Below are 22214 nucleotides of genomic sequence, written 5' to 3'. Positions count from 1 at the left end.
CTCTCCTCGAGCGGGGCAGCCTGGCGTGCAGCCACCCTCCTCCTGCCCCCTCAGCAGAAGGCAGCCCCGCTGCTGGCGGGGGTCACGGCCCAAGCCTCCCTCCCATTCCCCCCGCCGCCCTTGGTACCACCGAGACACGCACCAACACCCCCCTCACAAGCTCCTGCTCCCCAGATGCCGAGCGGCAGCTGCGAATTGCCCGGGTGCCCCGGCTGAGGGGTTCTCCACCCGCCCTCTCCTGCCTTCGTGCCAGCCCCCAGGAGCTTAAGCTAGTGCCGGCTGCAGTTTCCAACCCCAGACGGGGGATGGAGGCGCACGCGTCTTCCTTCCATTTGCTATGCGGCCCTTTGACTTTTGTTCAGGTAAAACGAGCATCCTTCCTGCCGACACACTTGCTGCTGGAAGCAGAAAACCAACTGGCCAGTCTAAACTGTTTTCTTGCTGCAGGTGCTGCTCTTCGCCGGAGCCAGCCTCCGGCCACTGAGGTGCCAGCCCACTTCCCGCATGGACCCAGCCTTAGCGCAAGACCCTCTGCCCCTCACGCCCACTGCTGTAGAGAAATGCTGCGTCTCTGCGGTATCTCTCTGGACTAAAGCATCGCTGGAAATCACTTCTAGCATCCCGTAACACATCCTCCGTAAGTCCCCGAGCTCAGGGGCGACCGCAGCTCCTGCTCCAGCTGCCCCCACCGTGCTCCGCGTCCCTCAGCTGCGCTCCAGGCAGGCAGCAGGCTCTGCGGTCAGGAGCAAACCCTGAGTGTACCCAGCCAGCAGGGACAGGCAGTCAACCCAGTACCAACTACCTTGTCAGCAATAGCTCGCTCGTGACAAGCGCCGAGAAGAGTAAAGCCTCGTTACAGACAATTCCAAGCAGCAACACAGATGCCAGTTCAACTCAAACTTTCATCAGGAAATGCTGAAAACTGGGACCCAAGAGGAAAGTTACGCTACTGTTGTAGAAACTGCAAAGATGCCTTGCTATAAGCAGCCTTTACTCTCAAGCCTTTCTGTAATTTATCAGTTGTATGACTGAACAGAGTATTTTTCCTGCCACAGTTCTGATCACCTCTTCCTCACTCCAGCAGTTATGTTATTTTTAAATTCTTGAAATAAAGACTAGATCGTTACTAGTGCTCCATTAGAAGAAAACTGAAGCCAGAGAGGGGAGGCCAGACCCAGCTTCCCACAGGGCACCAAGAGGTAAGCTTGTGTCCAGTACGTACCGAGCACAAAGTCTCCTCTTCCACTCCACAGCTCTTGCAGCACTTTCTGGGGCCTGATCAGGGAGCAAAAGGACCCCACACTACCTAACAGTGACCATGCATTTTTAAAAAAAAAAAATTCAAAATCACAAATGCTTTCTGAAATCCAGCAGCTTCAGCAGACTGGCAGCCCATGGTCCATTTCTAGATTTCTCATCCCATGGGACAATGGTTTTAATCAGCGTTAGCAAGCTTCTGCTCCTCATCTTGAGGCCAGCTAACTCACCAGGAGACGCATCCCATCAGTGACACAGCCAGGGATGGCCAGCACTGCCGGGCAGAAACACAAACTCCTCCACAAGCCCCTCTCGCCTTGGGCAGCTGCCTCTGCTGCTCTCCCCACACAGTCCTGGAAGCCAGCAGTCTGGGAAGCAGAGGCAGCTGCGAAGCCCCTTCGCAGGTGAGAGCAATGAGGACAGAGAGATGGGACCAGCTGGGGAGGGACACCACTGCCCTCATCAGCACCCCCGGCACCATGCACTGCTCAGGGGGCACCCCCCATCCATAACCCCCTTCTCCCGTCTGGACTTCACCTCTGGCCCTCCGAGCGGCTTCACCTCTCCCAGTCTAACACATCTCTTCATTCTTCTGAGGAGCACTGCAACTGCTCTGGTATGTAACGCAATCATCCGGTGCAACCTACTTGCAGCTGCCTCTGTTAATTTTGTCTTTCTTACTCCATTTCTAATTATTTCTCCAGAAGTCTGTTCTGAAGCTTTGCATATCACTGACACCAGACTAAATTGCCCAACTGCTCCCCCACACCCCACACATATTCTATGCTCATCTCACCCCAGCTTAAAAGGTTTCTCAGACATCCTTGCCAGGAGACCCGCAAGTTTACATGCCACTTCCTCAGGTGTTCTGCAAGAGCAGTTGTTCACTACTCCAGTCTGAAGGAGCCACGCTTTTGGAAGTCAGCCTCTGCACCAGGCAGGGCGACTTCCACGCCTCCATTCCCTAATGACAACTCAGCAATGCTGCAGCCTCCTCCTTACACCACCTCGTCCTCTCTGAGCAGTAGGGTGGATCCCTTCCTTCCATAGGCAAGATGCAGAATCAGCAGCAGCTGTAACACACGAAGACAGCCACACGCCAGACAGCCACTGTAGACCAAGAGCATCAAACGCAAGTGTCTGCAAAATGGTCAGCCTGGTACATCAAGGTAGGCAGCCATAATACGCAACAAAAGCAAAACACCTTCTTCCTACTCTAGAGAGTGGCAAGGTTCCAGCTAAGTATGTATTGCTCAGCTTGAAATCCTAAAAGAAAACAAAAATCCAAACAAGCCCTTCCCTCCCCGATTGCTACTAAAATTCAAACACAGGTTTGAGCTCATAACCACTGCAGCGCATCCTTAGAGGACTTCCAACCTTCTTGTACAGCTCAATAAACTAAATGCCAGCTCATTACCAAACTACAAATACTAATACCTAAGACAAGAGACAGAGCATTTTATGTTCAAATTTATTTAATTAAATTTCATTGACTGTTTTACCATAGGTCACACCAGAGACTGCCAAAGTAAACTAAACATTTTACATTCACTACAAGATTCTCTCAAATTTTCACAACTAGTCCAAAAACATGAAAGTTGTAGGGTCCCTTTCCATCAGTTTGCATTACGACTCACATTAATGACAGCAGGACTCGTATTCCAGCACTGAAGAGAACGGAGCCCTTGGGTTCCCAGGTGCACAGCAGCACTCCTGGCTGCAAACACTTCTAAAATCATATGCGTGTGTCTATGTGCGCGCATGTGTCTCTGCATATTTACAAAACCAACCTCCTGATGGTACAGAGGACAAATAACCATTTAACTGCTAATCCAGAAAGGAAAAAAAAAAAAAAAAAAGAATTTTGGAGCACGGAGGGTAGGAGGGTGCAATTACACAGGAGAGAGGTACAAACGCCCACACGCTGGCAGACGCGTCAGTGCCTGGCACTCGCAGCAGACAGGCGCACCGGCAGGGCAAGTTGTACGGCAGAGCTGGCCCACCCTGGAAGCTTAGGAAAATTTTGCCACTGCTTGGAATGGAAACCAGATTGCTCCTTTTGTAAGCAAAGTAGGTCCAAAATGATTCCAAATTACTTGGATGTATGTGAGATTCTGAAGATGGAAGCTTAAGCAAGGCTTGCCCCACTGAGGTTTCTGGGGATACTGGGAGGAAACCAGGCATTAATAAAACTTTATCTAACTTCTGTTTTTAAAATAATTTGTTTCTGATCTAGCAAGCATTTTGATAATATATATCTATGATATGCTCTGAATATTTCCTTAAAAAAATGCTGAAGACATTTTCCCTATTTGAGAGTTATCTACAGGAGGTCTTTATTATACCATCTTTTCTTTTATGTGTCTACTCCTAACAAATATCAGAGAAATACGTCAGATGCTACAAATTAAACTTTCATCATATCTGAAAGTATACATCTCTTTTAAAGTGTATTTTCAACATGAAAAGAGCTAAAGTCACAATTATATTCCATTGCGTTATGTGTGTGAAATCAAGACCATTTGCATAGCTTCCAAAGTGAAACTCTGGAAAATAGTGATTTCATTAACAAGAAGTATTACTTTAGGGAAGGGCTACCATCCCCCTTCACTTTCACTGCACGGCCTAAGATATACTTGAAATATTCTGCAAGTATTGTCAGTATCTTTGTCTAAAAAGCCAGCTTCTGGAAAATTTCAAGTTGCAATTATTTTATAAATCACAAGCCATTTTTCCTTAATCTTGCCAATTTTAATGAAGAAAAAACATTAGCATTTCAATGTACAAAAGTCCAATAAAACATGATTTTTTTTTTTCTTTTAAATCAGTGAATGGGTAAAGTTTGGGTTAAACTTATTTAACAGTAAAAGTCTTCCAATTTCTACTAATAGAATTTTTTTTTTGATTTGACTATAGGATAATGACAATCCAGAAATAAATAGCTATAAATACATTCATTGTTCCTATTCCAAAAATAATCACATAGAGAAGACAAAACTGAAATGAACTTATTTGAATGTCTTTCTTTACAATGAGATATGGGCAAGTTATAGCAGAGCAACTCAAGACAGGAAAAAAACAAGTAGGGAATAAATTGGTCCAGTATTGACATTCATGAAACATACCAGTTAGCATAATTCTGCAGTTAATTCATCCTTTAAATGACACTACTCAGTTGATTTTTATTTGCTTCAGGTATACATAATGAAAGCAGTTTCCTTTGAATCTTTGCTGAGGACAGGTATAGTACCCTGGAGACACTGTAACAACCCCCTTCAGTATGCATGTGCGTATATATAATTATATACAAATAATCATGCATCCACACACACATTTGTATATCAACACTGCATGTGACGGTTAAATCCATCATCATTCATCATTGGCAGCACTTGTTCCTCTGACTTGGCCTTGATTACGTAACTGCAGAGAAAGAAAATACACAATTAAGCATTAACAGTTTCCTCAAACAGTAAGTTCCAAATAGGCAGTTTTATTAATCTCTAAGAAAAATAGGGCAGGGCAGTCAAAACATCACCAGGACTGAGCAAATCATACCAAAGCAATGCAAGACTTGTTAGGGAATCTTAATTTGGGTGCTGTCCTCACCAGTGGACAGCAGCTCCGGTCTCTAAGGAGCCTCACACTAATCAGAAGGCTTTTAAAACTGCTTTGGCCGGGGATCCCATCTGCAGTATTAAAACAGTCACAGGGGGAAACACCAACATTAAAGTACTGGACACAAATACTCAAAAGCTTGCAACTCTTGGACAACCTGTTTCCCGCAGTAACAGTTTTAACACTATTTAGTATTTATAAGAATCTGTGTGGAACTGGATTTCAAGAACTTATGCTTTCAAGATGACAGTCCACAGTTTCCCTAAATTATGTGGACTAAGTGTGTAGCAAAATGATGCTCAACAACTTTTCTGATTTGTGCCAAAAAGACTACTTGCAGGCTTAGGAGCTCAGTGCCAGCACAGTGATGACAACAGGTCACGCACTTTGGGCTTCTGTACTAGATAAGCACAAAGAACCAGGTTACGTGGCCAATACCTCAGGCATTCTGCCACCAGACCGAGCACCTGTCCAGCCTATGACAGTGCCCATCTGTGGAGAAGGTCTCTTATATACCCTGGACACTAAGGGCCATCTCCCAAATGCTGATCACCACAAGGTTGCCAAACAGGAGGGAGGCAAGGCCCAGAAGTGTTATCTGGATATATGTCCATTTAGATGATTTCTGCCAGCAATTCCCATCCATCAGAACATTAATCACTTTTCTCCTTTTCCCTCCAGCAGTTGACTTACACAGCTTGATTTGCCTCAGAACCTACAGAGAACTCCTCTAGACGTCAGCAGCCAAAGTGCCTCGAACGGAACCCTTCTTACGCATCTAAACGTAAAATAAAACTGTGAGCTACCACATAAAGAACCTATTGTGCTGTTGGTTAGTAAGAGAGAAGTAACAACCTACATGACCAGGACTGCTTTTCCCTTGCCCGGAGCAGAACCAGCCTCAGCTAGAGCTGAGCGTTTTTGGAGATGGGGTGTACAGTATTTCTTTTTGGTGAGGAAGCCTGGGAACTGTACAGCAGCTGTAAATGATGCTTCTTAAATTTTAACAGCCCATGATGCTTCAGCACAGAGCAACACTGCTCAAAATACCCGATGTGGCATTTCTACCCTCACAAAGACATGAGGTAGGTCGGTCACAGTGCTTTGGCAGGGTCGGATGCTTTTCTACTATGCACTGATTAGCTGATGTGTATTTAACGAAGCACAGGTGCTCCTCATCTCCAGGAGTCAGATACATAAACCACTAAGTGAAAGATAAACAGTGAAAAAAGGATGAGCTGGGATAGAGAAACTCTGGAAGAACACTGATGAAGATTCAGAAAGTAACAAAAAAGTAACAAAAGCAGAGATCCTGACTATAAAAATCAACTTACGATGAAGAACAGGACCAACCAAACAACTGAAATGTGCACAGAATCCAAAGAGAAAGATTAGCTCACACCAGGAAGAAGAAAGGGTGTTAATGAGAAAGGGAATAGCAAAAGAAAGCAATGTATGTTAGAAAATGTAATGCTGCCAATATTACTAGGCTTGCTTTCTGCAGTTCTTTAAGCATCAAAGAACTACATAGTGCAACACTGTCAAAAAAGCTGACTACTTCTCTGCAGGGACAGAAGCATGAGATATTCTTGTCATATTAAGCACCTTATCACTAAGCGCTCGCTTCCCAGAGGTCCTGGCCATAAAAAAAGTGTTTTGTGGCATACTTGGGATTTAATGAAAGTTACTATTTAGCACAATGGATGAAATAGTTGAATATGAAACATAAAACCAAATCATTTGGGGTAAAATTACCATTCATATTTTATTTGGCAGTGACATTTTTGCCTTTAAGTTATTCTCCAATAATGCCCTTCACCACAAAAACCTTGAAATTGCATCATTTATAGGTGTTTGTAGATACCCTTATTATAACAGTTGAGAAAAACCAAAATATTTTAACAGTAGGTCCCCACTCCTCTCACATTTCACAATGCACATAGAAAAGCTGTGTTAGTGTAACTAATCAAGACATTTCTCTCATGAAAAACTGACTTTTTTCAACAAGCAATACACTTAAATTCCTGATGCTAATGTCTTACACAACAAGCTATTTGAAATAAACTATTTGCATTGCTTTGCAAAACAAGAAAATATTAAGTAAATACATTTTATATTTAAGAATGAGGGTAAATGTTACACCCAGAAACACGTGATCCAGGTTTTGCTTAAGGTAAGAACTAAAAAGCAGCAAATACTTTGCAAAAAATACTTAAAAGAAATTACTTACCAGCGAGAAATGTGAAACAGAACTTTGTCTACAAGAAGACAAACATCCACAGTGACACAAAAGGGAAATTTTCTCATGCACACAGATGTGTCAAGTGCTGCTTACTCTCTCCAATACATACCTTGTATGCACTCCTCACACTGTCACTATCCCTTCTCAGAGAAATTGGATGAAGTCCGTTTCATTCCAAATAAAGAACTATGGGTGTGCAAAAGAGAACCCTTCTGACAAAAATCAGTTATAGAGAGGAAAGTAGTTACTCTTCCTCCTTCACAGACACCTAGGAATAGGTGGCTCTAAGAATAGGTTCTGGCATAAAACAGAATTAAAGAAGAAATCCACATGATTTGAGAGAACACCTGCCATAATCAAAAATATCCAAATGCCAATGAGAGCGCACAATGTTTGCAAGACTGAGTGAACATCATTCTTTTCCAAAGCATATTCTGGGAACTGCCAAAACAGACAAACCCTTTGGCTTATTTGAAGAGAAAGTTTGGTTTTACCAGCTCAGAACATCTACCTATTAACACACAGAACACTGAAGAAACACTTATTCCAAATCCAGAAAACATCTCTACACAATGCAAGATGGTTCCACACCATTCATAAAGTCCGAACATGGAGAGCATAACAAGTGGGGATGGAGGAGCTACAGCTAGTTTTGATAGTAAAAGAAAAGATGTGCTATCCACAAACAACACTAGCCACTGTCAACAGTAGGTCTAAAGCACAAGGCAATCTGTTTAAATATGTCTGGCACCTGAAATGAGTTAAACCATGCAAAAAAGCAAGTTATAGCTGAAGACACATTGTGTCTTGAAAGAACCAAGACAATGGAAGGAAAGTGACAAGCTGAATGGGTTTGGGGCATAAAGCAACCAGCAAAACAGGAGGGGGATAGAATTGCAAATCCAAAGACTGCAAAGAACTTAAAAAAACAGCATGATTTAAAATGAGAAAGGTTCATGCCAAAGGTCATGCTCTGGAAATACACTACAGAAGAAGGCTTCCTGCCTAGCCTGTGCTGCTCCTCTACCTCTCAAAGGAAAGAGTACAGAGTGTGCCCTATGGATGAGTTTCCTTCTAGGCATCAGTCCAAAGACAGATCAGGCTATATGTATTTGGTCCTCGCAGCCGCTAAACCATGAAAATTGAAACTATCTCAAGCCCGTTAATTTTACTTATTTCCTTTTTGCAAGTAGAATTCTCAGTTTTGACGTGCTGATCAGCATGAGTTGAACAGCTGTCATGTGATTTAGAGAAACTTGCCTGAAGACATGTTTGAAGAGAAAAAGTAATCAGAGCTAATGATGATTAGAAACAAAAAAAAGCAAGACACACGATGGAAAAGCAAGATGACGGCTCTGAATTCTAACTGACAAGTGGTAAACAGGCACTGAATGGGACTTTGTGCAATGGGTATGTTACCATAAATAAAAAGGTGGTCAGGGCAGACATTCTGGATTTAGTGACATCAGATATATTTACCTTACAGCCACTTCCAGCTTGACACAACACAGTATGCAGAAGCTTGAAGTGCATGGGTCTGCACAGGAGAATCACTAAAGGGGCTGTAATGTTCATCAGCAATTGCCCAAACACACATAAGGGGATGGACACAACATAACTTGCATCGATTCCCAAATAGATAAAGCTACAGGTAGATAGCACACAAACATCAACCTTAAAAAAACTGTTCTCACCGCTTCCAGCTCCTTTTGGGTTTCATCCTCCATTCTCCTAATGTCTTCCATAGTCAGATCAATCCACTTGTCAATCCAACAGAACAGCTGGCGATGAAAGTTGGTAAATATCCTTTTTTCTTGCTTTAAGAAGATAAAGAAAAATCAGATAATAGGCCTACATATTGCCAAAGACTGGTGAAGTGATTGCAGCTGTTCAATTTGAAAAGTTATAATCTCTAGGTGCATGCTGTTTCACACTGCTACAGGTTCAGCCCCCTCACATTCCTGAATCCAATTTAAAGCCATCTCATTTCTCACATGCTTTAACATGGAAAAAAATTAACAAATTTCACTATAAAAAAAAAGTTTCCAGAAAGTTCAGCAATTCATGTTACTTGAAAATGCTGAAGAATCTTTCTAAAATCTGTTCTAGCTCCAAGATAGCACTAGACAGAAAAAATGTAGCATCACAACAGCTAGAACATTTAACATGAAGTGTACAAAAATCTACGACAGAACTCTTGCAGGTTCTGTGCTTACTGTTAATAAAAACCAAGAACGGCCAATTCCTAAAGCCAGAATGCAGCAAAAAGGGAGTACTTCTGACTCCAAAGATGGCATGCTTGCAATTTGTACCAAATTGGCATCCCAGTAATATCTGACATGCAATTTCAAAGGTACAAAAACATTGAGAGTATAAATATTCCAGCTAAGGATTCCACAGCCCTTTCATTAAAGTACGCATATAATCAATCACAGTAAGAATATTTTCACTGTACCTCTTCTACATAAATTGGTAGGTCTCACATTTCAAAACACCTGCCATCCCCCAAACCCCACTGTGTTATGTTGAACTGCAACTTGCCAGCTCAGTCCACCACTAGTGCCCTGCAATCCCAACTTTTATAATGGGGACTTGAATGAAAGATGCATCATATAAATCATTCAATTTGCAGAATTACCAGTATTGCTTCCGACTGCTCTGATAAAAGTAGTCATGTATATACAATACAAAAATCTATTTTACTACTAAAACTGACTTCTCCATGTATTCAGTTACCCAAGTTGCCAACTGAAGTTCACATCTTGTTCATCTGCTCCCAGATTTTGCATTGCTCAAGCTGCCAAACGGCCTCAGAAACAATGCTGATCAAATCTAACATACGGTTCTTGACAACTAGCAGGCACAGGTAACTTCCTCTAAAGAATCAGCTTTAGGTAAACCAAGGTTAAAAAAAAAAAAAAATTTCCTATCTTCAAATACTCCTCATCAGACCATAGAATCATGTCTTGGCTCTTCTGCTCAGCTTATTCCCTAACAGTGTTCAGTTTGAAATGTGTGATGGGCAACTCCTTCCCAAAACCACCACCAGTCTAAAGACAGTGTTCAATGTCTCCTTACCCTTACTTTGTACTGTGGCCATCACAAACTATGTCTCCATCTCATTTTCAGTTACTATTGTTTGAAGCTTTTCTCTTTTGCTATCACATTTATTGAAATTCATAAGCATTTAATGCAGTTAGCTGTGTGGTCCACTCAGAGCTAAGAGTCCTGGCTACCACAATGAAAAAGGTCTGGCATTGGTTGTCTGTGAGGAAACACCATGGCTAATTGGTAATAGAATATCATGTTTTGGTTAACTCACTGTTACAGCAGATTTTCTCTGGATTGGAAGGAACTGGCATGATGGTCTAGATTAAAGACTTTGCCCATACTAAGTTTATGTTCTAAATGTTTAGTCATACTTTCAAAAATATTTTATAATTCAAATTCTGATAATACAGCAGTAACAAAATAAAACGCAAACACAAACTGACAAAACACCACAATTGCCAACTAAATCCTAGTGCATTGGATTCTACCTGCATCACACCTGGTTTTGCAAGCAATAATTAAAAAAAAAATCAAATATTTAGAATTAGCAGAAACACAGGAAGAGTTTCACAAGAAAACTAGAACATAAAATACTAGAGAAACATTAGCACACATTTTTTGCAACTTTCAACTTAAGAGGAAAAAAAAGAATCAAAGAACTCTCTTTCTGCCAAGTGTTGCTGGTTACAGAATCAAGTGTTAAACCTATGTGACCACAGACTCTTTGCTTATACCTTTGCTTTTTTAACTTAGAAAGTTATTCTAGTAACACCAGTGAAACACCATTGCTAGTAGATCAAGACATGAATGGTTGTACTTGCTGAAGAACAGAAATTGCTTGACTGTGAGCAACAGGAAACTTCACCACTGTTTCTCCTCAAAAACCCCCACATCAACACAGAACCACCCTGCCTACTTACCTGCCCACCTCCCACCCCACCTCCCCAGCAACATGCCTGCAAGGGAGCAGCACTTACCTTTTGTATAAAGTTTTCAACTTTGTTCTGCAGTCCCCACCATTTAAATTTGATAGTCACCAACTTGTAAGCACACATTTTAGGACACTCTTCGTCAGTTGCTAGCTCTTTCTGTTTAAGGATAATGGGAAGGAATTTTTAATTTTTTAAAAATTTACTTCAGTCAATTTAATACATTTATTAGAAATTATAATTCTAAGTATTCTATTAGAATTAGAAATTATATTGTTAATTTATAGTAAATTAAGTAAATTATAATTATAAATTATAATTCTAAGTATTATTAGAGTTATAATAATACTTAGAATTCTAAGTCTTAGTAAATACTTAGCACTGTACTATGAACATGGGGTAATAGGGATTAACAAACAATCAGGTTAAATCTGTAAGACAATTCCATCCATGTTGCAAACTTATACTATAAATTTTAGTCTTAACATGGATTTCATTTTCACGATTTCCACTGTAATATACTTTCTGACATTCTGAAAGGACAATGAAGCTTGATTACAATAGCTAGCACCAAATTATTTTTTACTTGTTGGTCTATTGCACAAAGGCAATTATAATCTGTGTTGTACCAAGTTGCTCAGTACAATGGTAGAAAACACATACTAGAAAAGATTCAGATAATAAAAAGCACATAATCACCCCTCAAGTTTGCTTCTCACAAGAGCATAAAATTTGAGCTTATTACAGTTCTGCTCTGCCCATACAGACACTGGCATGCTCACCCCTCTTCCTCACATCCCTCTCCTGCAGACAATGCCAGAAGAGTATGTCTTTACCCAGGTGTAGAGGTAATTTCTAGTTGTGGGCCATAACTTACATATTCATTTTTGCATAATGAATTGCAGACCTTCTGACTGCTACTATGAGAAAAACAGGGAGAGAGCTCCTTCATCATCAATGGCAACAGGCAGCCATAAGACCAACTAAAACTCCACTTCAAAGACTGCCTGGAAGCAGCTCCAGCTCAAGGACTTCATGCAAAAGAAGGATCCCCAGAAGAATGAACTGAGGGAAACTCAGGAGACGCCCACCACTGTTTCCTACAATTCCTCTGTTTCTGTTATAGTTCCTACATCCAAACAATTTTGAAGTACCTGTAACATCATACACAGTGATTTTCCTACAATTCATGCAGTCAAATTTATGTAATCCAAGAGACCGTACCATGTTTTTAGTTTAACAAAGCATGTTAGGTTGCTCTAAGCCTTGTAAAAGAGGAAGGAAAAATAAGAAAGGAAAAAAAACCCCAACCCCCAAAAGGAAGCTGATAGTAGCTTAAAAAAAAAAAAATCCAAACCCCTGTGTGTTAGGCTTGAATAACAAGCAATTACTGTAAGAAGTTCACAGATTTTTAGTCTTTATATCTGCAACAAACTTCTAAGTAGAAATACTTTACAGCATATTTAAGCTGGATTTCTTTTAACCATGAAATGGACAACTCCTGTTGGTCATGCACACAGTAAAAACTATTTACTGTAGTATATATCTAACATATAAAAATCTTGGTGAATAATTCATATTTATTTAACAAAGAATTTTTATCACAAATACTCATCACCAGAGAGCACTGAAGTGAACACCAACTATCCTCAGAAGACTGATGTTCTATTCACAAGCAAAAAACAAAGTGCTGCTGTTGTTTGATGTTCCAAACAGCACAAGTCTATGTCCAGGCATTAGTAAAAGGACAGAACTAAATGGAACATAGAAACTCAGTGCCACCAGTTCCAGGCATTCAAAGTTCTCCTCCTCATTTTACAGCCGTTTTTAAAAAACAAACCAGCAACTCCTCACTTTCTTTGGGTCACACAGGCCCAAACAGGCCATTCCTGCATCAGCCTCCTGCTTCCTTCCTGAGGAGGAAGGAACAACAAACACCTAAGGCAGGATGCACATTTTCAGCACAGTTTACAAAAATAATCCCTGCAATAATTTTACCCTGCTAGCAAGAGTACTTAACGCAGATAGAAAGAGCATTACAATAATGGGAGTTTGAATACATGCATCCCCTCATCGTCACCTCGAAACACACAATATGTTCATTTTTCCAGGAGATTCCAGCTAATGCTCGGGCCCAGGACAAACCCACAAGTCAGACCAAAGGTCTACCTGGCTCAGTATTTTGACAGTAGCTAATGGCAGAAATCTACGTAAATATATAAAATCCAAGGAAGAAAATATTGTTAAGTCACTTAGAAACTACCAATCTCCAGTTACTTAGAAGCTCAGAAACTTCCTGAAGCAGAACTATCTTCAGTCTTTGGACATACCAAGGGAAGAATTAAGGCTGTGTAGATATATGTAGATTGCAAAATCATGGCATTGCTGAGGTTGGAGGGGACCTTCTCTGATCACTGAGTGCAGGAGCCCTGCTCAGGAAGGGTCACCTACAGCAGGTTGCCAGGACTGTGTCCAGTCAGGTTTTGAGTATCTTCACGGAGACTCCACCACCTCCCTGGGCAACCTATTCAAGTATTTGACCACCCTCACCACAAAAAAGTGTTTTCTGGTGTTCAGATGGAATTTCACGTTATTTTTGTGTCTATACAATTGGAGTTTCACAGGATGAACTTTCATCATGTTGAAAAGATGACGGGAACAGCTTTGACAACACCACTTAGGTCAGTGGTATACATCGACTGCATCCTTGGCTCTCATTAAGACGAACTGAAATATGTGGAGCACCCACGAGGTAGCTTCGCAAGCTTTTCTTCTGGTAATGCAGCATAATGGCAGTGAAGTGTCAGCTTCAGTAGCACACACCCTTTCCGCTCTGCTGAAACTCTCAACGGTCCTGTTATGGTTCCCTGTGTTGCCGTATTGTTGCCTGTCCTCTCACAAAAACCTGGTTCCTTATTTTTTTCCCTAGGTTAATTGCCATGCAGCATTAAAACCACTGTACCAGCACGTACTAAAGCAGAGGAGTGAATGGTCAGTGCTGCACAAACGTGCCCCTGGAACTACAGCTCAATCCACAGCGGGACAAGAGACACCTTAGGTCCTCAAATTCAGGCTGCTTTGATTTATGGTCTCAGGCCAGCTGAGAACAAGTGTGGTAACTACGTAGTGCGACATGGGGACTCTGCTCTGTCAGACATGGTGGTCAGTTATAGGAAATTAGAGACTGAGAGCTTGCTGGTCCAATGCATCCTACTCGAATATTTGATGCTTATCTTGCTGCTTTGCAAAAACTAGTGGTAAAATAACTAATGGTGACATCTAGAGTAACGAACTAGAAGAAAATTCACACCTCTCACAGGAATTTCTTCACACTGTATTTGACAGAAACATTCATGCTGTATTTAGAACTTTTTGGGTAATGAAAGACTGAATGCTTTCACAAGAAAATTTAAGAAACTGGGGCACCATTTGCAATACATTCAAAAAAACCTCAGCATTTTACTTAAGCGTAATTCATCACAGTACACACTAAAAACAAGAAGTAAAATTACACTACTGTCAATGAAACATTTAATTTAAGGTAATGATGAAAGTGAAAAACTATATTAATTGGTAACTAGGGGCCTATTCCTGACAGATTGCCTGTATATTCATTCCGGTATACAGCAGTTAGTTTCTATGAGGATATCTGGTATAGCAGACAAAGTGTATTTCTTTCTGGGATGGGCATATATACATGAATTTTGATGGCTGTCTGTGGAAGGATGTGCTTTGTGACTGGGGCAGGGATGTGCTGGCAAGTTTTGCGTTGCTGCTCAGGTGTTGTTGGGTTCCATGTGGTACATGTGGGTCCACATGAAACTTGTTTCTGAATTTGAATCAAGCAAGGTTCTGAAGGAAATGGAAGAGGACCTCAGGCAATAGATTCTAAGAAAAGTTATTTCAAGATAGGACCAACTTTATGTATGCAGCAACTGTTCAGGCTAAATTGTAAAGAAAAGTATACAGGCAAAGGTATATATGGGTGACATACACGTGTTCTGACACTGCAGCACCAGTACTCATGCTGCCTACTAAAGAGTCAGTTCTCACGCACAACTTTCCTGTAGTTGAGTATCTAAGCAAAGCAAATTCATCCTGGATGGGACTAAGTGCTAAGCTTTCACACTGCAGTCATACTGACAGCCATGTAAGAATTGGTAAATGACCAAAGAATGTGGAAAACTGATTTCCCAAACCAACTCAGATTACATACGCCAGATGGAAAACTTGAAGAACATGGTAGATGCATCTGTGCATGCATGCACACACACATGCACAAATGCAAACAGGGTGTGTTATCTCACTGAGAGAAAATATTTATGATGAAATACTGCAGGTTGTCATGTATTTTGTATACACTCCATACAAGTGAAAAATACCTAGATATTCAATATGGCAAGGTGAAGACAGGCTTAGATTTAGTTGCCACTATCTTCTGCTAGTTTTATGGTAATTCTAAATAAAACATACACATGTACTATCTTTTACCCTGCTCTAAGAAATACACAGTTAAAACCATTTAAATATAAGCAAGTTTCCAACTAATTTTTTTGCATTTTAAGTCACCTCCGGTGGCTACCACAGCAGGCTGATGACTTCCGTGGAATTCATCATAATGTATATTCAGATGTCAATCCTGAGTAAGGATAAAGTTCATCCAATTTAATTTGCATAGCTTTGGTTTTAGTGATGTTAAACAAGTAGCAGACAGTACCTTTACTTACTAACACATCTGGAATTTAAACTGAATACAAAAGTATTCAATTTCTGCCCTCCGTTTTAAGACTAACATTGCTAGGGCTAGTCTCTAAGGAACAATGAGCTGCTTTTTTTTTCTGCTGATAAAGACTTCATAAGGTTGTAACATCAGTTCTTAGTACCTTCCAATTTGGCCCCAAAGGTCCTCTCTTCGTCTTAACTGACTGGAATAACGCAGGGTCTTCATCAGCTTTGTAGTCCTATAATATAAAAAAACCCCGAGAGTCAGAAAAAAACCCAAAACCAAACCAGATTCAATATCCCACTGTATTAAGCTTCTGTTCAAGACCACCAAATTGATTCTCCTGAGTGGTCTGGAGCAGGACAGGTGAAGCACATTTGTTAGGCTGACTTAAGTTTGTATTGAATACTCCATCACACCCGCTTGTTCACTGCATATCACCAGTGGTGCTCATTATGTTTATACTACAATAGCATGCCAGGACTGCCTTCTAGGTCAGAATTTTCTTGTGCTGTGCACTGTGTGACAAACACTATCCTACCTGTTCTGTAAACTTTTGAGAGGAAGAGAAAGCAATAACACAGAAACTAGTGTGCTAACATTTTCCAAGCTGCAACATATGTCCACACAGAACAAAAAGGAAAGGCGGCATAAGTGAGCTAACTTGCAAAATTAGAAACTGCGTAATCTCAAGTCTGTGAGATATCACCAGGCTAAGTACAGAGAGGGCACAAGGCAGCAATCTGAGTGGCATCGCTTTACAACGGACATCACTGCTTACCAAGTCATATACAGTGGGGAAAAAAGCTAGTATCTATAATAGAGTTGAAAATGACAAATGCTTCCAACATACAGATTTACTTAATTTTACTGATGAGGGGTATGAAAATTACTATTTGATAAAGATGCTACTTTGGAAATTAGGAAAGGATTAAAAACACTGACCTCAGTAACTGAGAACACATAAGGCTTCAACAATGTATGAAAAACATCAACCTAAGAATACCATTACACTTGAGCAACCAAGGAGAACTGTAAAAGTTTAAGTTGCTTTAAAGTAGAATAAATGCTTGGTGGGTGCTACAGAAAAGCCCAAGAAAGTTTAGCAGAGTTTAAGGTCTCCTTTTAAAAACAGATTTCAATGAGGACAAAATTTCCGGAACATGGAGTAAAAGAAATACCACCAGAAAAGTAGCTACTGGCATTTCCTCCCAGTCCTGTATCAGAGAGAGGTCACAAGGAATCACATTTGTAAACTGCTTCTAAAGCGAATTAAAACTAAACCTTTACCTTTCTAATGCATTCCCCTACATTCAAAATTAAATACTATCAGCAGCAAGATAGACATATATTTAAAAAATGGCTCTTTGAATATTAAAACTGAAATATCAATGTTTCTTCTGAGACATACTAAATCACCTAATTACATCTCTGCTGCAGAAGTAGTGTATTTTGGAGAACTGTTTTCCCTAAACAACAGAGTTACGAAGTTCTTGTAGACAAAAGCATGAACATAGCACGTGTAAAATAAACCCAAACACTGTAACATTATAGAGCAGGAATTGTCAGATGGAGTTATACAGAAGACCACTCTAATCTAATATTCTGTCTTAGTGGCCAGTAACAGACACTTCATGGAAGGATGCAAATAACCCAGGACAGAGCTATCACTCTAAGCAGTGAACAGTTTGGTCTTCCCTATTCTGTGGTTTTTTTTTTCTGGAAAGGATATAAACTCTTCCTTTATAGAGGATCATATAATTGGGTATTCCTCTCCACTTTTATTCTTGGCCTCAGATGCACCCTGTGAATTACTGACTAAGGAATTATGAACTGTGCAAAAGTATTTCCCACTCCCATTCTTCTGAAGGGATTTCATATTTATTCTCCATATTAATTCACTAGGAAAATCCCAAATGAACCTGGGAAAAACAATCCACACAAAAGAATTCCAACCAACTTTCCTCAGCCCTCCCAAAACAGCTCCATTTCTGTTTTTCATGTTTAACTCATGTAACCTGAATTCAACAGATGGTCCTATCGCATATACAGTGGAGGAACTATTACATGAATTAATTGTTTCAGCTGTCAGAAGTATTGAAGATCACATGTAACATGCCAGTTTTAAAATCTAGATTATTCCATTGGCACAGAGGAACAAAGGCTACTTCTAGACTGAAATTCCAAATCCACAGGCAAGGCTACACAAATTAGTTATTAATGCTTTCATAACCATTTTGACATTTACAATGCACTTTTGGCAAGCTAGATGGAACTGGAAAATCCAGGAGGTCCTGTCAGAGGAATCTGATTTCACTTACAGAAAAATCAGCTGTTCTTCTCTGATACTTTCTTCTCCCCAATTTTTTCTCATTGTTCCCAGTTCTTTTATTGTACCTACCTACACTATGCATTAAAATAGGCTGAAGAAACCTTCAGCCATTCTGTAATTAACATATCTAGAAACCATTAACTAGTATTCAGATAAACTTCCATATTAGGCGTTCAAATATATACTTTAAGAATCGAGTAAATATTTCCTAAAAACATCTAAGTGATTCAAGACATTCAATCATATTGCTAATCAGTATCTTTTATGAACTTCCACAAAATAGTATTTTCCTCTATTCCTCCTGCTAAACTGAAACAATATGTTTATTTAAAGAACCCATATAATAGCCAGCCAACTTTAGCAGGGTGCTCCCACAGGTGCTAAGATAATACTTTATTTACCTCACAGGGACAATTTGAGGAATCAGCATAAGCACTGTACATTAACATTTAAATTCAACAACACTTAAATATAAGTCCACTCAAATTATTATAATTGCAGAAAGACTAACAGCAATATTTGTCATCTGAATTTTAGTAAAACCCCACTTATTTACGATTTTACTGGAATAAAGCACGTCCTTTTTACAGACATCAAAAAGAGCAAACATATTCCTTCATGTATGATAGCTTCAGCATGCAGTATACAGCCCTAATTCTCAATTACTGCTGCATGTGAGCAATAGCACTGAGCAAGACAGCCTGCTGGCTTTGCTTGCAGTCTGTATCCTCCAGGAAACCAATGGGGGAGGCAAGCAGAGGGCACACAATTTACAGTGCTTGCCACCAGCTGTGGACTTCTCATCTCATTACTTATTTCCAACTACTGTGGGTGAAGACAGCTGCAACCTACTCAAATCCTCAGGTCCTGCATATTCTGGAGGCTGAATGTGATATGACTTTTTTTTTTTCCTTCAATCCTTGGGTGGAAAAAAGAAGACATTTTCTTTACAACCAAATCAACTTTAAGAAATATATGTAAATACTACAGCAGAATATTTTCATAGAAATATATTTATGTTTTAAATTACTGATTATGATTGCCTTTTAACAATTTCACTCAAACACTGGATGGAAGACACTGAGAAAAGGATAAAGCTATAGTAATGGATAAACAATTTTCCAATAAAGATTTTGTTCTAGATAACTAATTCCTGGGACAAGTATTGCTACTGTTTTGGGGTAGCGATGTGCTAAACAGAACCACAAAATACAAGAGTTTCCATATTTTAGTGCCAGTTTTGTAAATAAAATCAGGTACTGCATTGAGATAACCCTGAACTTCTTAGTTTGATTGTCTGAATACCCTGCCAAGGTAGAACTCATACCATAGTGGTGTAGGGCATATGGATATCCATACCATATACTTCATTTGCACTAGCAATAGCCAGAGGAAGCTGCCTGGCCTGCTGTCCCAGTTGTAAGCACAGTCTCGCAGCATTGTATGACAACATCACATTTAGGATGTTCTCATAGTTAGAGTATCTCTGTGCTTTCTTTAGAAGGAAAAAAGATGAAAGCGCAATAATTATAAAGAGATTGCTGTCATGCTTCCATGGATCACTACAGAGCACAACAGACCAAACTTAAAAGCAATAGAAAGACAATACCAAAATGAGCCCAACTTATGTAATATACTGGAATATTAGAAAACCCGGAGAGAACATAACACAAAATATCTTATGACACTAAAATTCTGTGGTACATCTGTATTTTGAATATTACATTATTTTTTGCTACCCTTTTCTCTAGAAGAATACATTAGAAATGGAAGAGAGACAGAAGACAGCAAGAATGATTAATTATGGAACCAATTCCATTCAAATAACAAAGAAAGTAGACCATGAATCTTCAGCCTGGAAAAGACATGACTGAGAGGGATAAAATATGGAAATCTGTAAAACCAGAGAAGGAATATATGTAGGTAGGGACTGGAACTAGGAGAAGCTGAAAACCATAACCATATAAAATTGTCAGCAATCCAAAACAAAAGTTTTAAACTACTTTCAACACAAATACAGGCAGAATACTGCCATCAGTGGTCAATAATGACCAAGAAAGAAAGAAAGCACAAGCATCTTTTAGAAGGGAGGGATTTTTTGAAAATTTTTTGCTGAAGGAAGACGAACTCCCTTCTGATAGGCAGTGCTTGGCTGAGCCCATGTGTTTGTGCTGCAACAGTGACATGTTTCTAGACCATAAAACTTTTTTTCCAAACTGTTCACTAGAAGGACAGACAAGTTGCAGTTCTCCCTCCTTACTAAAGCTACAGTAGTGCATCCTCATGAAGAGTAGGAAGTAATTTGGACTGTTTCTTTACAATGGCACACTCTGCAGAGATTTCTCTACATAACTGTCAAAGAGAAAGATTACACCAGACAACACAGCTCATCAGCACTGGATTTACCACGGAAAGTGCCAATATAGAGAACGTAGCAAACCATTTTAACAACAACCATCTCAAATTAAGTGCAACCCTTATGATTAAAACAGAAAAATAAACCACAATTTATTAGACAATGTAATACTTTTAAGAAAGGCAGTACAGGGAATTAAACTATTTTGAACAATTTTCTGACCCATGAAACAATCCGGGCTGCACTAACATGTGGAGGCACCAAAATGCATAAAAAGGTAGAAAGCAGAACATCTTTTCCCTAAGTGGAAAGATAATAATAGTAATAATAATATAGTATTGCAGGGATGGTGAATTTGTTTATAATATTATTTATGTTTATATTATTTACATTTTATTAGTCATATACTTGTTATTTTACATATTGTAGAAATATTATTTATATATGGTAATTGTTATGTTTATAGTATTTGCCTTTGGTTCCAGTTAGACAACAATGAACGTAATTGCTACCTAACTAGCCCTTCCTACACCCGTTCCATGTGTGAAGCAGGGGGAGTAAGCAGCAGAGTGGAGGTTTTTACCTTCCTTAACATCCAGTGCTGATCACTACTGGAAAAAGCACACTGTTGTGGTCCAGTCTGAAAATGTCAATGCCAGAAAGAAAAATCCACAGGAGACTAGATGAATCACTCTGTGTAAGATTATGAAGTGCACATATTTTGACTAGGTGACATTACTTGTAACTAGACTGTACCTTTGTACTAGCTTGTTAAGATCCAGGACAAAATCAGTTTCGAAGACTGGTAAAGTTTTCTATGCCAGAGACCACATACAGAAGCTTTGAACCAGGACCTTTCAGGACTCAGTTAACCCAAATCCTGCTAAGGACAGAAAAAAAACCCTGTCTAGGTTGAAGTCTAGATGGACAAGAGAGCATTGTAGGAACTATTCCCAACACACAAACCCTACCAGCATGCAAGGAAGAAGACTGGACTAGAGCCAAAGTACAAATAAACAACAGTTCTTTGCAGAGTTTAAGGAAAATATCTGTGCAGCAAGAGCTCAACTCCTGACAGCAACAAGTCCTTCTTAGGAAGAAAAACAGGTGGCTGTTGGAACAAGTATTACAGCTAAAAAACCCTGAAGCCCTCTTGAAAGCTAGACAGGCAAAACATCATTATGCAGCAGCATAACAATATAAAGGAGTTAAAAACCATTTCAAAGAAATACACAAATATCGTTTCATAGGCAGTTTCTGCTCAAAATCTCAATATAATATGCATGAATGCAACAAACTGTTACAAATTATTTTGAGAGACTGTGAACCACATACAATAAAGTAATAATTGCAACAAACTCAGAATCCAGGTGTTTCTTTACAATTCTCATTCTCATTTATAAGACCTGCTAGAAGCAGTCACGGAACTCCTGATAGCTCGTAGTTCACTCTGTCAAGTAGTATAAAACTCGACGCGTACCTACAGGACAGAATGATTTTAAGAAAACTTTTAGAACCTAACATAAAAATGATACAAGTCTGATGTCTTATGTGCAAATTCATGAAAAAAGCTTCCTGAACAGCGAGTGGCATAAGACTAACTAGGCAGGTGGACACAATTTCTGGCTTTTCAACTCCATATTGCATTAGTTTTTTAAACAGGAGAACATACATACTATCAGTGTTATTTAGTAGCAGAAAATGCA

General features: G+C 39.7%; 1 protein-coding gene across 1 annotated transcript in view; it reads right to left on the bottom strand.

Annotated features, from left to right (window-relative positions):
- Positions 1 to 2695: 2695 nt before the first annotated feature.
- The window catches only part of PITPNB (phosphatidylinositol transfer protein beta), a 35496-nt gene continuing 15977 nt past the window's right edge, over positions 2696 to 22214 (bottom strand). Inside the window, exons 8-11 of the mRNA XM_075041104.1 lie at positions 15981 to 16058; positions 11146 to 11256; positions 8812 to 8934; positions 2696 to 4680 (exon numbers count right to left, since the gene is read on the bottom strand). Of these exons, the coding sequence (XP_074897205.1) occupies positions 4630 to 4680; positions 8812 to 8934; positions 11146 to 11256; positions 15981 to 16058 (363 nt within the window). The 3' untranslated portion in view covers positions 2696 to 4629. The remainder of the gene's footprint in view (positions 4681 to 8811; positions 8935 to 11145; positions 11257 to 15980; positions 16059 to 22214) is intronic.

This window comes from Buteo buteo, chromosome 11 (genome assembly GCF_964188355.1).
Source record: "Buteo buteo chromosome 11, bButBut1.hap1.1, whole genome shotgun sequence".
NCBI classification, from domain to species: Eukaryota; Metazoa; Chordata; class Aves; order Accipitriformes; family Accipitridae; genus Buteo; species Buteo buteo.
Note: the sequence above shows the minus strand (reverse complement) of the source record. Positions and strands in the feature narration are given on the sequence as shown.